At 39.2% G+C, this 15425-nt stretch overlaps 1 protein-coding gene across 4 annotated transcripts in view; it reads left to right on the plus strand.

The window, feature by feature from the left end:
* The first annotated feature begins 8197 nt into the window (after positions 1–8197).
* Positions 8198–15425, plus strand: part of kcnq1.1 (potassium voltage-gated channel, KQT-like subfamily, member 1.1) — a 52315-nt gene continuing 45087 nt past the window's right edge. For all 4 annotated transcript variants that reach the window (XM_076885067.1, XM_004558066.3, XM_023152586.3 and 1 more), the window contains exon 1: positions 8198–8810. In XM_076885067.1, the coding sequence (XP_076741182.1) occupies positions 8449–8810 (362 nt within the window). In that variant the 5' untranslated portion in view covers positions 8198–8448. The remainder of the gene's footprint in view (positions 8811–15425) is intronic.

Here is a 15425-nt window from a genome sequence, read left to right on the forward strand (position 1 = left end):
GAGGAGGCTCAGGTGTATGGTGTTTCATAAATAAAAGCGAGCAACAGAGCAAGGCTACAATATCAAAGTGCTCAAAACAATAATCATCAAAGGAATCTTGACTCATGATAGTAAAAATCTGTATTGCATATCCTGAATACCACAGCATCGCTCAGCATTGTTGCAATACAGAAGCATCCGCTCATGGTCACATTTTTTGCCCTTTTCCAAATGAATGCTTCCTTGAAGAAAATATAACATGACATTGACTTACATTTACTCCAATAGCCACCACAGTGACTGCATTCAAAGCCAGCAGAGAACCTGAGTTACAATAGGTTAAAACATTTGCAGGAAATATGTGATAGCATCATCAAGAAGAATGTTTCATGTTTACATGGTGGGTGATTGTTCAGTTATGGCAAAATGCAAATATTCAATATTTGTTTTCACTCTTTCATTTACTGTTAGAAGATAATGTTTGGTGGGTAATGTAGCCGGTCTGCCATTAAGTTGTAATGTTATCAAGCTGCTCGAAGCAGTTAATGTTTTGTTTGTTTTTTTTTAAACAATTTAGGCTGTCAGTTTAATAGACTCGTTCATATGAATTTTCTTGTAACAACCTCTTGCATCAGAGTCATATACAGCAAATATGTTGCTACTTTCTGGTTTCCTGTACCTCTGTCCAGAAGGTGATATTTTAGGTAATGCTTGCAAGCGTATCTGTCATTCTGGGGGGTCATGTTAACAATCCATAATCTGGGTTACGTCCGCCACGGTCTTCAAGGTGACCTTAACATGATTACTTGGTTGACAAGTAACAAAAAAACTTTTAAACTATGATTCTTACAATTATAAATATTACCAATATATAGAAATTCCCTTCTAAAAATTTGAAATAGCATGTTGATATGAAGGTCAAAGTGATTATAGTGCAATATAGAACTATTTCAATCTATGTTTCTATTGACATTTATGTTTGTAATGACAACATTTAGGGCATCAAGGGAATGTTATATGGGGATTCTAAGGTTCACGTTACTTTGGACCCCTGACCTCTTCAACGTCAAATAACCTTTCATTAAGTCATTTCATTTGCATCCAATGTTTCACATCTGCCTTTCTTTCAAGTTAACCTCAAAATGCATTCTATCTTCAAAGAAAGTATTCCCAAGAGAAATTCAACGAGCTGCTAAGTTTATTCTAAATATACTGTAGTGTTGTTTAATGAGCTCAAGTTGTTCATGTTCAGGTACTTATAGTAAATACTTATTATTCATAAACATCCTGTCATGCTACTGGATTTTTACAGTAAATTATTTAAAGTATGTACAAAAAGAACAAACAAAACAATACTATTAAATAGGGCTGCACGATTTTGCATAAAATGAGAATCACGATTTTTTGGCTTAGAATTGAGATCACGATTCTCTTTTCCAGTATAAATATTTATTGCACTTATTAACTGCACATCAACTTCGTAACAGTTGAGACTGAACATAAAAACAATAAATAAACATAAAAACAACAAATGTCTCACGTTTTGTCGTTGCCGCAAAATGTTGTACTGCTTGAAATTCCGTCTCCACCGTTGCTCGACGCTGCGTGTATAGAGCAGGTAGTGCAACAGTAGAAAAATAGTTGCGGGACGGCACTGTGTAGCGTTTGTCTAGGGTGTTGATCATTTTCCTAAATCCCTCGTTTTGCACAGTGTTGATGGGAGCCATATATTTGGTCAGGTGATAAGTGATAGCCTCCGTAATTTCTTTGTGCCTGCGGGAGTTCGACGGGTATAGGGAAGCGCTGTATAAGGTTCCCGTTATTGATGTTTGGGTGGTTGACCGGGATGGATTTTCTCCTGTCACTTTCTCGTCATCCCTGACGTGCTCTCCGTTGTTTTTTCCCTGCTAATTTTAGCATCACACGGCACAGCTTCTGTATCACGTGGTATAAGGCTCCGCCCTTGTCATTTGTTGAGCAGGAAGCGTGAGCGCTTGTTTTCATGCAGATTACGTCCCGGATCAAAATGCGGTACAATCGTCGTCATCTTTTTTTTTTTTTTTAATCGTTGTCATTTGGAAATGAGATCGCACATAAGTATGAATCGAGATCGTGATTTTCTAAAGATTAATCGTGCAGCCCTACTATTAAAAGTGAATATTGGTGGAAGAGTGAGCTTGGCAGAGGTTTGCACTCTCAAAGTGGTTCTTGTTTGGTATGAAATAAGGAGGGACAAGCCTCATCTGGCCATAAAACTGCCTGCCAGTCAACTGTCCAATTTTGTCTGAGCCTCTGAAAATGGGGTATTAAGTATTGAATTTCTGTAATTCCTAATCACCTTATGCAATGCTCTTGCCAAAACCCTTAAATAAAGCTAAAATTCTGCACTTCAGTCACATGTTGAGTGTTTTCTTTAATAACCACTGTGGTGGTGTACAGAGGCAAAATCACTAAAAATGTGTAAATATTCAGAAACTTATGGACGAGACTGTAGCTACTTACCAACAAGCTAGCTATGAAGATGATAAAGCCACCTCATACAAGTATTCAAATGCCTCCATGGGCAATGGCAAATGGCACAGAATGGCACAACACCAACGTTTGCTATCAACATTTTGGTAAAGGTGTTTACAGTACATCCTTTTACTGTCACATTTGCAATACTGTATTGCATTCTATCTGTAAAAGCTGCATTTCTCTATGTTGTTATGAGTGGATGGGGTTGAAAATAGGATCCAAAATAAAGAACAGCAGGCAGACAGCCAGAATGAATAAACAAAAGTAAACTTTAATAAAAACTTACTTGGGAAGTTATAAAAGGAGATGGCAGGAAAAACAACTATAAGTCCAAAAGAAAGAAAGAAGTAGTAATCTGATGAATAAAGAGCATAAGTCCGAAAGGTTAACCAAACACTCCAGCAGAGAGTAAAGAGACTATGAGACGCAATAGCATGTCGAGATGAGCTGACAAATGAAAAAGGATAAAGTTTAGAGTATATACACAGATAAAAAGGTTAACGACGGATAAAAAGGTTAACCACAGATAAAAAGGTTAACGACAGAACAAAATTTGAGCAAAAAGAAGCAAAAATAATAAACCAAAGTAAAACAAAGTGCCAACAAAGAGTGAGACCTCACACACAGAAAAACAGGGTTTTCTGTTTTGAATTTATAGGTGCCAACATCCCCTGAATTGGATAAGTAGTTAAGAAAATGAATGGATGGATGTATTGCAAAATTCTTGGACATGGTAATAAATCTACAATGAATGAAAACTGAATAATTTATAATAAACTACATGTCTAAATTATCTCGGATAAAGATCATTTACACCCATGTTGAAAGTAAGCTGTACTGAGATGTTTTGCACAGCAGAATTTTGTTCACTTCCTGGCATGCACACAGATTTACGACAGAGACATGGGGAACATGGGGAGATACAGTATCTCCAGAGCTGGGATGCAGTTCATCACGTCGCAGAGAGCCTAGAGAGCCTGATAATGGGGAGATGTATGGGTCTGTATATGTGGGAAGTTTTGTGTCTGTGTGTAAGAATGAGAGAAGATGAGGCAGAACTAAAACATGGTGTTCTGATGAACTGTGGGAATAACAATGGAAGAATTATATTTGTGACCGTGATGCCGTGTCTGGCTCTGCTCACAGTTAAGTCTGATTAACCCCTGTTACTTTCTTTTCTCTCTCTTTCTTTGTCTTTTTTTGATCTTGAGATCGAAGCGCAGACCCTTCATGATCTGCGGGTCCTCTGCAATCTTAAATAATAACAGCCCTCTGAAACGATGGCAGATCGGTTACAATCAGTTTGTCACTTTTATTGTTAAAGATTGAACATCAAATTTAGACCATTCCTGCAGAAAGTTGGTTAAATGGAGCTGTTTTTACTTTTGTTGTTGTAGCTTGGTATGGTACTTTACTAAATGTAGAATGTCTGCAACTAAGAAAATTATAACATTGATTTGTTTTTTCTTTTCTCTCTTTTTTTTTTTGCCAGGCTGCCTCTTTGGCCACTTGGACACCTCAGTGCTCTTTGGCATTGGTCCTGCTTTGCCTGTGTCACAGCAATAGTGAGATTAAACCTATCCAAACAGTGACTAAACGCAAAACTAAACCAGGAACAACAAACGCAAACAGTGCGAGGAAAAAACAACAGAAAAGATCACAGCCATGCAAATTACCCCGCAGTCGCTCCATCTGCCTTCATATGTGTGCTTAAATCAAGTATTTTAAACATGAGTTCTAATTATACAGCAAACACCGGAATAATGTTCATAGATGCACTCGAGGAAGAGCAATGTAGCTTCTCTTGTTATAATTTTACCGCATGTGACGACAGTAACTAAAGCTAATCAGGTAATGTTTCGAGTCATTCCCGTACCCTTTAGTGCTTTGACTGTTTGATCTTGTCACCCCATTGTTGTTTGCCAGAGTCCTTGATCTCATCATTATTAGTGCCTGCATGCAAATCACACGCAACCCACTTCCTCTTGTGTGGTGGGGGTGGCAGTCTGTACAAATGTGATAACTTCCGGTTGGTGGGTCTTACATACATAATAGTTTAATTTTTTTTTATGTGTTCCAGTGCTGTTCCCTCACTGGCGTATGCACACTGCGAGGGATACACCAACTTTTGTTCTTCAATTGCAGGCAAAAGCGACAAGCATTTCTCAGGCTGCATTCAGGAGAGCCTTTGGAAGGGGACAGCCTTGTCATATCTGGTAAAGAAACACAGACTTCAAAGGATGCAGCCCTGAATGGGGCCACAGACAGCATGTGTACGAGAGCATCAGTGCACAGTGACGCACGCGGTGTAGACATTATTAATTGGGTTACATCATAAAACGTACAACACGAACACGTCTTCACGCATTATATGTTGTGGCTTCATTACTAAGGTCTTTACATGAATGGGCTTTGTCACTGATCATTTGTTTATAAAGCCATCGAGGGATGGAGCCCATTTTCTTTATGTGTTTATATTACTCATAAATATGGAGGACAATAAAGTCTGAGATCCCATGACTAATTTCAACTGACTGGGCTGAACGCTTGGACAGACTGTTTGGAAAGACTATCTGTGGAGTACCCTGCGGAGACATTTCAACCTTATGTAACTACTTCTAAGTTCAACATATTTATGACCAGGAAGATGAGTCTACTGGAAACTGTTTGTATTCCACTGGTAATCTTTTTAAATGTTCTCTCTGTTCTCGCTCTCTCCCCCCCCCCCCCCCCCCCCCCCCCACACACACACTTTTTTGTGTGTGTGTATTTGTGATCATTAGTTGGTTACAGTGCAATATTATTTCTTGTCTTCTCACTGCAAACTAAATTACGAGTTGCTGTTTTCTCAGCTGGGTGCCTGGGACAACAACAAAAAAAGAATCCCCTTTTCTAATCTGGATATGCCTGAGTGAATAACAATAGCTTTCTGACTGCCCTCTGGTGTCAACTTCAGTAGGAGGAGGGTGTCTTTTCTTTGAGGGGATTCAGTCTTCCAAATTGGTTGTTGAACATGAGTAACAATAACCAAAATTTTAATATTATTTGCTCACAAGAGTACAAAAAAGAAATAAAAATTAAAAGAAATTATGCAACATGACTGCATTAGGTGATGTGGAGTTGGAGTGTCCTCCGTTGATCATGTTGAATTCAGGTTGTTATTTACATTCAAAAATGCAAGTAGATGTTATATTTTTTTAATGCAGCAAAATCTTTTGTCTTTTTCGCTTAAAAAATGATTTTGCTGACTAATTGATAATCCAGATCTCATTACTTTTGCAATGACTAAGCATCTCTAAGTGTTGCCATTTTTGCTTTTAAATAGAAATTCAATATTTTATTTCCTCCACACAATAAAATGCACATTGGAATGATGACATTTAGAATAATTGCCCTTTTTTATTATGAACAAAATCTCAAATGTAGCAGTGGCATCTAACAGCAAGACCCAGTTAGAATTGTTTTAATATCTACCTGTCAACAGATCCTGTCATCACGTGGATGCCACTGGACTCCTATTAAAATCTGCAGTGGGGGACTTGTTTCTTCCTCCTTGCACTTTCTTAGTCAAGGTCACAGCTAAAAATGAATGAGTAACAGGCTAACTTTGTCAAACTAAGCTCCATGTATAAGAGTTTTCAATTAGCCTAACACCAGTGTTATTTTAGCTCATGTAAAGCAAGTAACATCCACATGTTCATAGAAATTTTAAGCTGCAGTAGATCGTATTATTCCAGTTTAAGAAGGTGATAATAGTAATACGGTCTCTCTTGTCAGTTGTTAAAAGCTATTTCATATTTTGTGCACTCTGGTCTGAGTGGATGAAAGAAAGAGATAAGAAGAGGATATCAAAAGGTGAAAAACCTAATAAAAACACACACTGGTGCACACAGTGCAGCGATGTTTAGTAGTTTCAATGGTGGTGTGGGGAACAGGTGTGCAGAGGAGAGCTCTGTATAGCTCCCAAACACCAATGACTTTCACACAATGACTGCTAATGTTAAACTTCAAACTGGCAGTTTAATGATGGAAAATGACTGAGGCTGAATGCCTCTTCAAACAATGGAAGGAAATTCTACGCACTTCTTAACACATTAATTCAGCCAATCAAGTGGTTTCTTTCGCACACACTGCTCATTACACATTTGTTCCAGTAGGCGTCTGTGTGTATGTGTAATAAAACAGGTTACTGAGGTCACATCCTAACCTGCCAATATAGCAGTCGCATCATATACTGACAATATGAAATGATTAGCGCTGAATGAGACCTCTGGCCTTTATATGATACTGAATGCTCACCCGCTGTCGATAGAGACATTTAGGGAATCTGCAAAAAAGAAGACGCCATCACATACCCATCTATCTATTCTGCGGCTTATCCAATTCAAGGTCGTTAGGCGGCTGGAAGCTATCCCAGGCGGCAAAAAACAAGGTACACCCTGGACAGGTCACAGAGCTAACTCAAAGAGACAGACAACCATTTGCATTCACACTAACACCTATGGCCAGTTTAGAGTTTAGGATCACCAACCTAACCCCACTCAGTGCATGTCTTTGGACTATGGAAAGAAGGCAGAGAGAACCCACGTAAATATGGCGGAGAACATGCGAACTCCGGCCAGATGGTGGATTCAAACCCAGGAACTTCTCGCTGTGAGGCAACAGTGCTAACCTGCCCTAGCTTCCTACCCTCAACCCCAACTGGTCACAAATCACTGCCCCTCCCCTCCCCTGGTTTTGCTGGAAGTTCTCTTATGTCAAAAGGGAATTTTTCCTTCCCAGTGTCACCAAGTGCATGCTCACAGATGATTCTATGATTGCTGGGGTTTTCTTAGTATTATTGTAGGGTATTTACCTTACAATATAAAGTGCCTTGAAGCGACTGTTGAATTGAACGAAATATAAACAACAACTTTAGTTGCTGTCTAATAATTTAATATCGATATGAAAAGACCTTTGAATGAAACGGGTTCCTTTTAATTTATATCGTGTGGTCACCCTTTTGTTTACACATTTGTTCAGTCTCTGCTACTTAAAGTGATTTATTATGCAGAAGTGAAACTCCATTAACATGTAAACTTAAGGTGCGAAGTGTCCTGATGTGCTTTGTTAAGAAGTTCTGGCCCAGCTGGACACACGCGCATAAATGAACAGTGGCAGTTTCATTAACGTCGTCGTTTCAAAACTTACATTTAACTACTGATTTTATCTACTGTTCTGATTTTATCTGTTTTGATTTTATATACTGTTTTGTTTGTTTGTTTGTTTGTTTGTTTGTTTGTTTGTTTGTTTGTTTTTTTGTTTGTTTGTTTGTTTGTTAATTAGTTAGTTAGTTTATTTGCTTGTTTTAATCAATTTTAAATCATGCTTTTTATTTGTTCTTGTTTCTAATGTCTCTGTAAAGCACTTTGAATCACCTTGTTGTTGAATTGTGCTATACAAATAAACTTGCCTTGCCTTGCCTTGCCTTATAAAGCCAACTCTACTTTTATTAGAAATGCGTGTCACTGTTTTGCAGAGATGGTTTAATCCAAAGCTCGTCGCGCGACTGTGATGGAGTTCGCCAGGTTCAGATTGTTTTAAGCAGTTCTGCATTACAGTAAATAGTCTGAACAGCTGGCGGCTCGCAGCGCACCGCCTGGCGACAGCTCTCCAAGCTGATAAGTGCCCTGAAAGTAGCAAGGGAGGGGGGGGTGTTCCATTGAAGGCTGGGACTCGCCATATCCTCGACAACCCGGAGAGCTGTAAAGTTAAATTAAAGAAACCCCGCTGGTGATCTGGAGCATTAATAACTTAGTTTATGTTACAGTTTTATGTGCCTTGGTGCGATCGGGCGCGCAACAGAAGGTGAGCGCACATGGGCGAACATTTGTCCGTTTGAGTCAGTGACCGAAAAAAATAACTGTGAAAAAAAAAGTTAAGCCGGCGACAGAAGACTAACGGGAGGCTATAATGTCTAATTCTTCCGACCCTCGTCAGGAGAACACACGGAGGGGTTCTGGTTTGGCACGTGGAAAAAGACCACCGGATCTGGAGCTGTCAGAAATTACTTTTAGTGAGCCCGAAACAGGGACACCTGTGGGCAACAACACGTTTTGTGAAAGGGACAAAATGCCAGAGGACGGGTGTACCCCCAACGATATACCTCCCGTTCACCTCCACCCTTATTTTTCTCATCCCCGGATGTCTGTGCGGATGTCGGTGTACAGCACCGGGGTTCGTCCAGTCCTCACCCGAACCTACATCCAAGGGCGCGTGTATAATTTTCTGGAAAGGCCGTCTGGCTGGAAATGCTTCGTGTATCACTTCACAGTGTGAGTGTTTTTATTTTCCTAATCACCCAGATCCACTGGGTATTCAAGGGCATAATTGCAACTCTAAGATCCTAATTAAACAGGGAGTTAATTGCTCATGTAGAGCCTTGGAAGTCCTCACTACAAAGAACTGTTAATCCTATGAATTTTATAAAGATGCTACACAGATATCGCAGCACAACCGGAGGTCCCTTTAGGAACATTATATGGATATTTTAGTCTTACCGTGGCAGATTTTAAAAAAATGCATGTAATTCATCACAGACAAGAGAGTCTTGGACAAAACAAGCCTTCACAGGAGGAGTATAGGAATATTATACAGATCTTTCATTTGGGAGACTATTTTCCTCAGCACCAGTGGGCATTTAATTTTGCAGAACAGTTTGTGTGCAGCAAAGAGGTGTTTTGTATTCAGCAAGCCTCTGACAAGAGAACTTTAAAAACCAATTCAGCCCAGCAGGAAATGTTTCAGTGTTTTCCCTTCCTGACAGCATGATCGGTATGAAGGACTACCTTTTATAAAAACATAAAAGTGGGGTTTATCAAGTGTGGCTCAGGTTATATGGGATAAAGTACCACTGTCATGAAAATTAGAAAACTGATACTTTGTCTTTCTTGGCAAATGAAATGTTGTTACTGAGGATAAATACTGTACACCACTGATATCATGCTATCTTTGTTTCTTTCGTTATTTTTCTAAGTGTAACCCATGTCCAGTAAACTCACAGTCTGATATATCCAAGATGGAGAGTTCAGGCCCAGGTTTAGGAATGTGGGATATGATCTCCGAGCACAACCCCACCGTGTGCTGTCTGTCCCCACTTGCTGGCACTGATAGCAGGCAGCTAAACTTGGCAGCATGTGTGCTTTAGAGGAGGTAGTGGCCCTGTCTGGCAGTGCCACCCGGTGACCCTGTGGTGTCGGAGGTGATGCAGGGGAACTCGGCCTGTCAGAGCGGCTTACTCTCAGTGGCTCAAAGGGAGCAAAGGCAAACACAGTGCAACTCAAACATGTTAAAACATTACTGAGAATGAGTTGACACTGTAAAGTTAGTACTGTACAATTATAGGAAAATCTTGCAATGGTGTCTCAAGAAGGCAAAATCACAGGGGTTTGATGAGATTAGGTTACATGTGCAGGTGATCATTTTGGAAAACTGGGTTACGAGGTTTCCGCTCTCCTGACATTTTTTTTTCAAATTGAGAAATTCTTATTTGTTGGGTTTTTTTGTTGTTGTTGTCTGGGTTTTCTTTTTGCATGTAAAAGAAAAGATGTAAAAGTAAATGCAGGGCATCATAATACTCTGGGGATCACCGCGAGAGTCACACTGTACTTTGTATTCTGAAATTTGTACTAAATATAGTGATGTGCAAGCAGAATAATCACTTTCACCTTTCTAACTGTGTCCCTGTTAGCAGTGTACATGGTCAAAGGTAAACAAAGGAGAAACTGCCACGATTGGGAGATGGAGGGAGTCTTTTTTTCAGGACATAAAGGCAATTCGATGGCACTCTTTAATGGCAAAAATATTCTTAGTGCCGCACATACAGATTCAGCTTTTTGAAAAATGGAGTACATTTGAAGATATTCAAAACGATTAGATCAGATTAGATTAGATTAGATTAGATCATTAGGTTTAATATGGTGGCGTATTGTTGTGCATTTAAGACAGAGCTTTATTGCTACTATGAGAGCAGCAGGTGCTTGCTGTAAGTATAGTGTGTAACCATGCAGCAGGTTTTTAGTGTCAGCTTAGTACCTTGTTTTGCAAATGTTTGAGTGGGAGAAAGGCAGTTAGGAACAAGTACCGCCTTATCACTGACCCAGAACTCAAACACCAGAGTGACCCAAAGCCTTATCAGAAGCGCGTGTGTGTGTGTGCGCGTGCGCGTAGGTGAATGCATATGTAAGTCAGTTTAGTGATATAGCATGCTTTAAGGGTCTGAGGAATGTTTCATTATGTTTAAAAAGAAAGGGCCCATGCATTTCCTTTGAAATGATCATAAAATATACTTAGCTATTGGAAAGAAAGCCTCGCTCCACATATTGCTTTTCTTGTAGCACCACATTTAAAACGAGTCTTGAGTCCCACAGTAAACTCAGCATTGTGTTATGAAGCCATTCCACATGCTGGTGATGGATCAATCAACTGGGAAATGAAGAGAAAAATCAAATGAAAAGTGTTTGTTTTTTCAGACTAACTAGCAGAGGATGTTCAGTCAAAGACAACTTTAATAAGAAGATTTAATAAGAAGAGACATCAAGTTATTCTTTTCAATTAAGCAACTTTTTTTCCCTCCAGTTTAGATGGAGCTAAGATCTAAGTTACCCAGTGAAGCACATACACAAGACTACTCATCATCTAGGAGCTGGTATCTCTGAACTATTAACCCTAACCCGATATCGGCCAAAGTTTTGGCTGAGTTTTCTTTATAGTTTTCTTTTTCTTTTGATTGATTTATCTCTGTTTTATTGCGGGGGGTTTCATGGTACGTGACAGCTGAATGAAAGAGCTAGTTATATGGTCAGCAGCATTGCTACTCTTATCCTTTCCCCCACTTTGTCTCTACACTCGCTGCACAACAGACTGCAAGTGAATGTGTCCATCAATAATAGATAGGAGCAAAGCTTTGAGCTTTTGTTTAGAGTTCAGTGGTGCCTATGTAGCTTAGCCGATGTATTATTTTGTCCGTTGCTACACCAAGCCCACGGGTGCCAGACAGCAACACAGAGCCTGTATTATCTATAGGCCTGGAGGTCAAGGAAGTGAAATATGATGGTGCAGTTATAGTGGAGAGGGACTGACAAGTTAGATAGTCTCCGATGAATATAAAGAAAGCAGAAGTGTATGCTCAGCATACCGAGTGTGTATGTTTACAGGGATTTCAAACGCTCTGAAATAATTTAAGCGGCGCTTCACTGACAAATTACAACCATTAGCATAACAGAGTGTATGGTTTGGAAAGTTTGATGTTCAGCTGTGTTTCTTTTGATCTTCTCTTTAACTGCCTCTGTCACAGATTAGCATAAAGTCTGACAAATTACACTATGTTCTTACCGGTGAACATTTTGACCTTTTTTGTGTAATGTGGCTCGCTCTTCCTCGATGTATTTACTTCCATTTTTACAGGCAGCAGTCTGAAGATGTCGTTTTGAAGAGTCAGCTTACTGTGCTGCATTATCTACTTGTTCGGTCCTTTCAGACAAGACAAGCTGCTTTAGCTGTGTTATGCACCAGCCCTGAGCAGGTTTCTCCTCAGTCTTTTATCTGTGTTGATGTGTGGCGTGCACATTCATGCCTGTGTGTGCGTGTGTGTCTGTGTCTGTGTTTAAGCTAAACACAGACACACACAGAGGGGGTTATTTCGATTCCTGGCCAGTCTTCAATGAACTGAAGCTGTAGCGTGTGGCGATAAGGGTTTTCGTGGTGCAAACACTGACTGGAAACTGTAACTCTCCACATGTAAAGTTTCCATACAGGAGTGTTTTCACATTGGAACAAGACAATGAATATTTAGGGCTGTGGTGGCTTTGGAGGTGATGGGGTGAGTTCATGTAGCTTCAGGTTTCACTCGCCACTAAAGCTGCAGTGTCCCTGATATGAGTCTGGATTGTACTTAGTGCCAACTTTGGCACCTAAAGTAGATTAGACTAATAAAATTGGGTTTTTTTTCTTTTCCTTTTCTTTCTTTTTTTGTTGGTCGTTTTATTTTACATTTTTCAATCATCTAAGCATTTTACAGCTCCAGCTGTCACCATATTTGTGTACAGTTAAATTAGTTACAGCTGTCATTCTTATATAGCCGGGAGTATAGAAACAACTGAGGTGTTGTTTTTCTCGCACATACGTACACACACATACACAGTGTCTATGTGTGCACTGCAGTGATACAACAGATGGACTCTCTGCAGTAAATGTAGTTAGCATTGTAATTTCCAAACTCTACAGCATTATAGCTGCTGAAGGTTCTCTATGTCGAAGAGCAGCAACTCATTTAGAAGAAGACTCACTTATTCACAGATGTTGTCACCGAGGTCAGCGTTGGTAACATTATACAGTGATATTTCCTTAGTAAACAAGAGAAATTTCAGTGGGGTCCTGCAATTAATCCTGGAACTTGGAGCTATGTGAAGGTTAATCAGCTGAAAGTAACGTCATCCAAATAACCTGATAATGTTATCTCTCTAAATGTCACAGGACTAGCTGCATGTTTGCAGGTTGTCTCGGTTTTGGTTTAATTTGTAGATTAGGTAGCTCATATGTCACTTTCATCCAAGTGGTAACTTCAAACAGCATTACTCTTAGCCCTCCTCCGAAAGAAAGAAACACTTACTACATTTGCAGTTTGCCTTAAATAAATAATTAAATTAAACTTTTTCTTTTTATCTTTGAAAGATTTTTATTTCACCTGTTTAGTTATATAAAAAGTAAATTTTTTAAGTGATGTTGTTTGTATTCATGTTGCTTTCCGTGTGAAAAACGGGTAATTATTCACTATAATTCTGTAGCTGTTTGGTTAAGTAACATACACATATCCACTTGTAAATCTGCTTTTCCCAAAAGAAACAAAAATCACACATAATCTGGTGTTCTTTAACATGTGTACAATGTAGATATGTTAAAGATATGTGCAAAGCTTTTTTGTTTTATTGGGGTTTTTTGATCAGTGAGCCACTTAACACTGACCTATGATTCATTCAGGTATAACCTAACTCACTGGATCAAGCAGTTTTGAGTTTACACACACGTTAGCAGACAGCCCATTTTAAAATGTATCTTTAGGCACTCTCTTACTTGCAGCCTGTCACAAAAGCACATATAATTCTTTCCTTGAATCTAAAATAAATAAATAAAATGCCAAGAACAGCACAGTTTGACAGGCATAAAATAGCATTTTTGTACCAACAGGGTGATTCCCAAAGAGCTATTGGCCAAAATCTTGGCACATCTCAGCATTGTGTACAGAGTGTCCTTCAAAAAATCAAAGGAAACTGGACAAGTGGAGGACAAAAGAAGAGGCAGCCCTCAAAGAAACCATCTGCAACAGATGAACATTATAAGAAAGTCGTGTACTTGGAAAAATTGAGAAAAAAAAAATCTAGCAATGACCTGACACAAGACCTGAGAGATGTATCTGGCCCTTCATTTGATCCAGCTACTGTTTACTGAAGCCTCATCAGAAATAGTCTCATTGGAAAAGCAGCTGTCAAGAAGCTATTCTTAAAGAAAGAAAACAGGGAGAAAAGGCTGAGGTACACGAAAACTGGACTGAAAATCAGTGGCAATAGGGCTTAAGGAGGGATGAACACTATCAGTCATGGATAGGCTTCCTCAGAGCCCAGAGCTAAACAATACTTGAAGCAGTGTTGGGTTGTCTTGAGAGAGAATGGCACAAAAGGCACCCAACGTCCAAAGAATAGCTTTGAATGTCCTTCAAGAAGCCTGGAGAGGTATTCCTGAACACTAAGAAATTGCAAAAAAAACTTGCTTAAGAGAGTTCAGGCTGTGTTTAAGATTAAAGGTAATCATAACTCTGTTGACTTCCAGGCTTGTTAGAATTGTACAAACTCTGTTTTTCCCATGTATGTTTGCAGAGACACAGCAATACATTTGTGTCTGAGTTAGTCGTCAAAGTTTTCTTCTGTCTGACGGCAGGCAAAAACACTGACATTGAAACAAGAATCCATTCAGAAGTTTTGCCCTTTATCAGCAACATTCCATTCCCAAGGTAACGGAAATGAAAAGCCAATCATTTTAACCTTGGCCCTCCTGGCAACTTTTCGGCGAAGTATCGCATGACAGTTCTGTTAAGCTGCCAAAGTGCGAGTACACTGCTCGGTAACACGGCCGTGGCATCACTGGTGACATCATAATGAAGTGAAAGAGGACAGTAAAATACTATCTTAACTGTGGTGTCATATGGGATCAGAGATATGACTAGAAACTGTGTTTAACTCTGGTTCTCAGCAATGCACCCTGTGATTTAAAAGTAGATCATATGTGATGAGCAGCTGTTGAATTATTGGCTAAAGAATTGCAATGCTTAACACTAGCATTACTTGAGCTCTGTAAGCTGAGGTTACTGCAGTACTGCAATGATAAAAATTTAAAACACGAACGTCTGTCTTGTTGGACTGAAGCACATGTGAGAAGGTTATGGGTTTGAAAATGGTTTATCACTTATATTACAGTTAGTCCTGCTTTTCCACCTTCCTTTAATGTCGTCAAATTAAACAAAACCTTTCCCTTTGACTTTTATGAACAGCAGAGGGAAAAAATCAATAAAATTGATGTTATGTTACAAGGTACTGTGTAGACTTTTTAAATAAAGTCTGCTCTTTTCTTTCAAATAACAAAAACATTGTTAGAATTTAATCTCAAGGTCACATGGGTAGTAGGTTTTTGGTTTAGTGTCACAGCAGTTTAAAGCTTTATATCAACAATATATATTACTCAAGTAGTATGAGGAGTTTCAGACATCTCATTGTTTCTGCATTTGAAATGCTTGTGACCTTGAGAGGGATAAGGAGAATGTTAAAGAGCAATTTCATGTTTGTTGATACTGCTTGTGGGTTGTGTGCAAACCAGTGTTCCTATTATTTGACAAGTTTATC

This window comes from Maylandia zebra, linkage group LG1 (assembly GCF_041146795.1).
Source record: "Maylandia zebra isolate NMK-2024a linkage group LG1, Mzebra_GT3a, whole genome shotgun sequence".
Taxonomy (NCBI): Eukaryota; Metazoa; Chordata; class Actinopteri; order Cichliformes; family Cichlidae; genus Maylandia; species Maylandia zebra.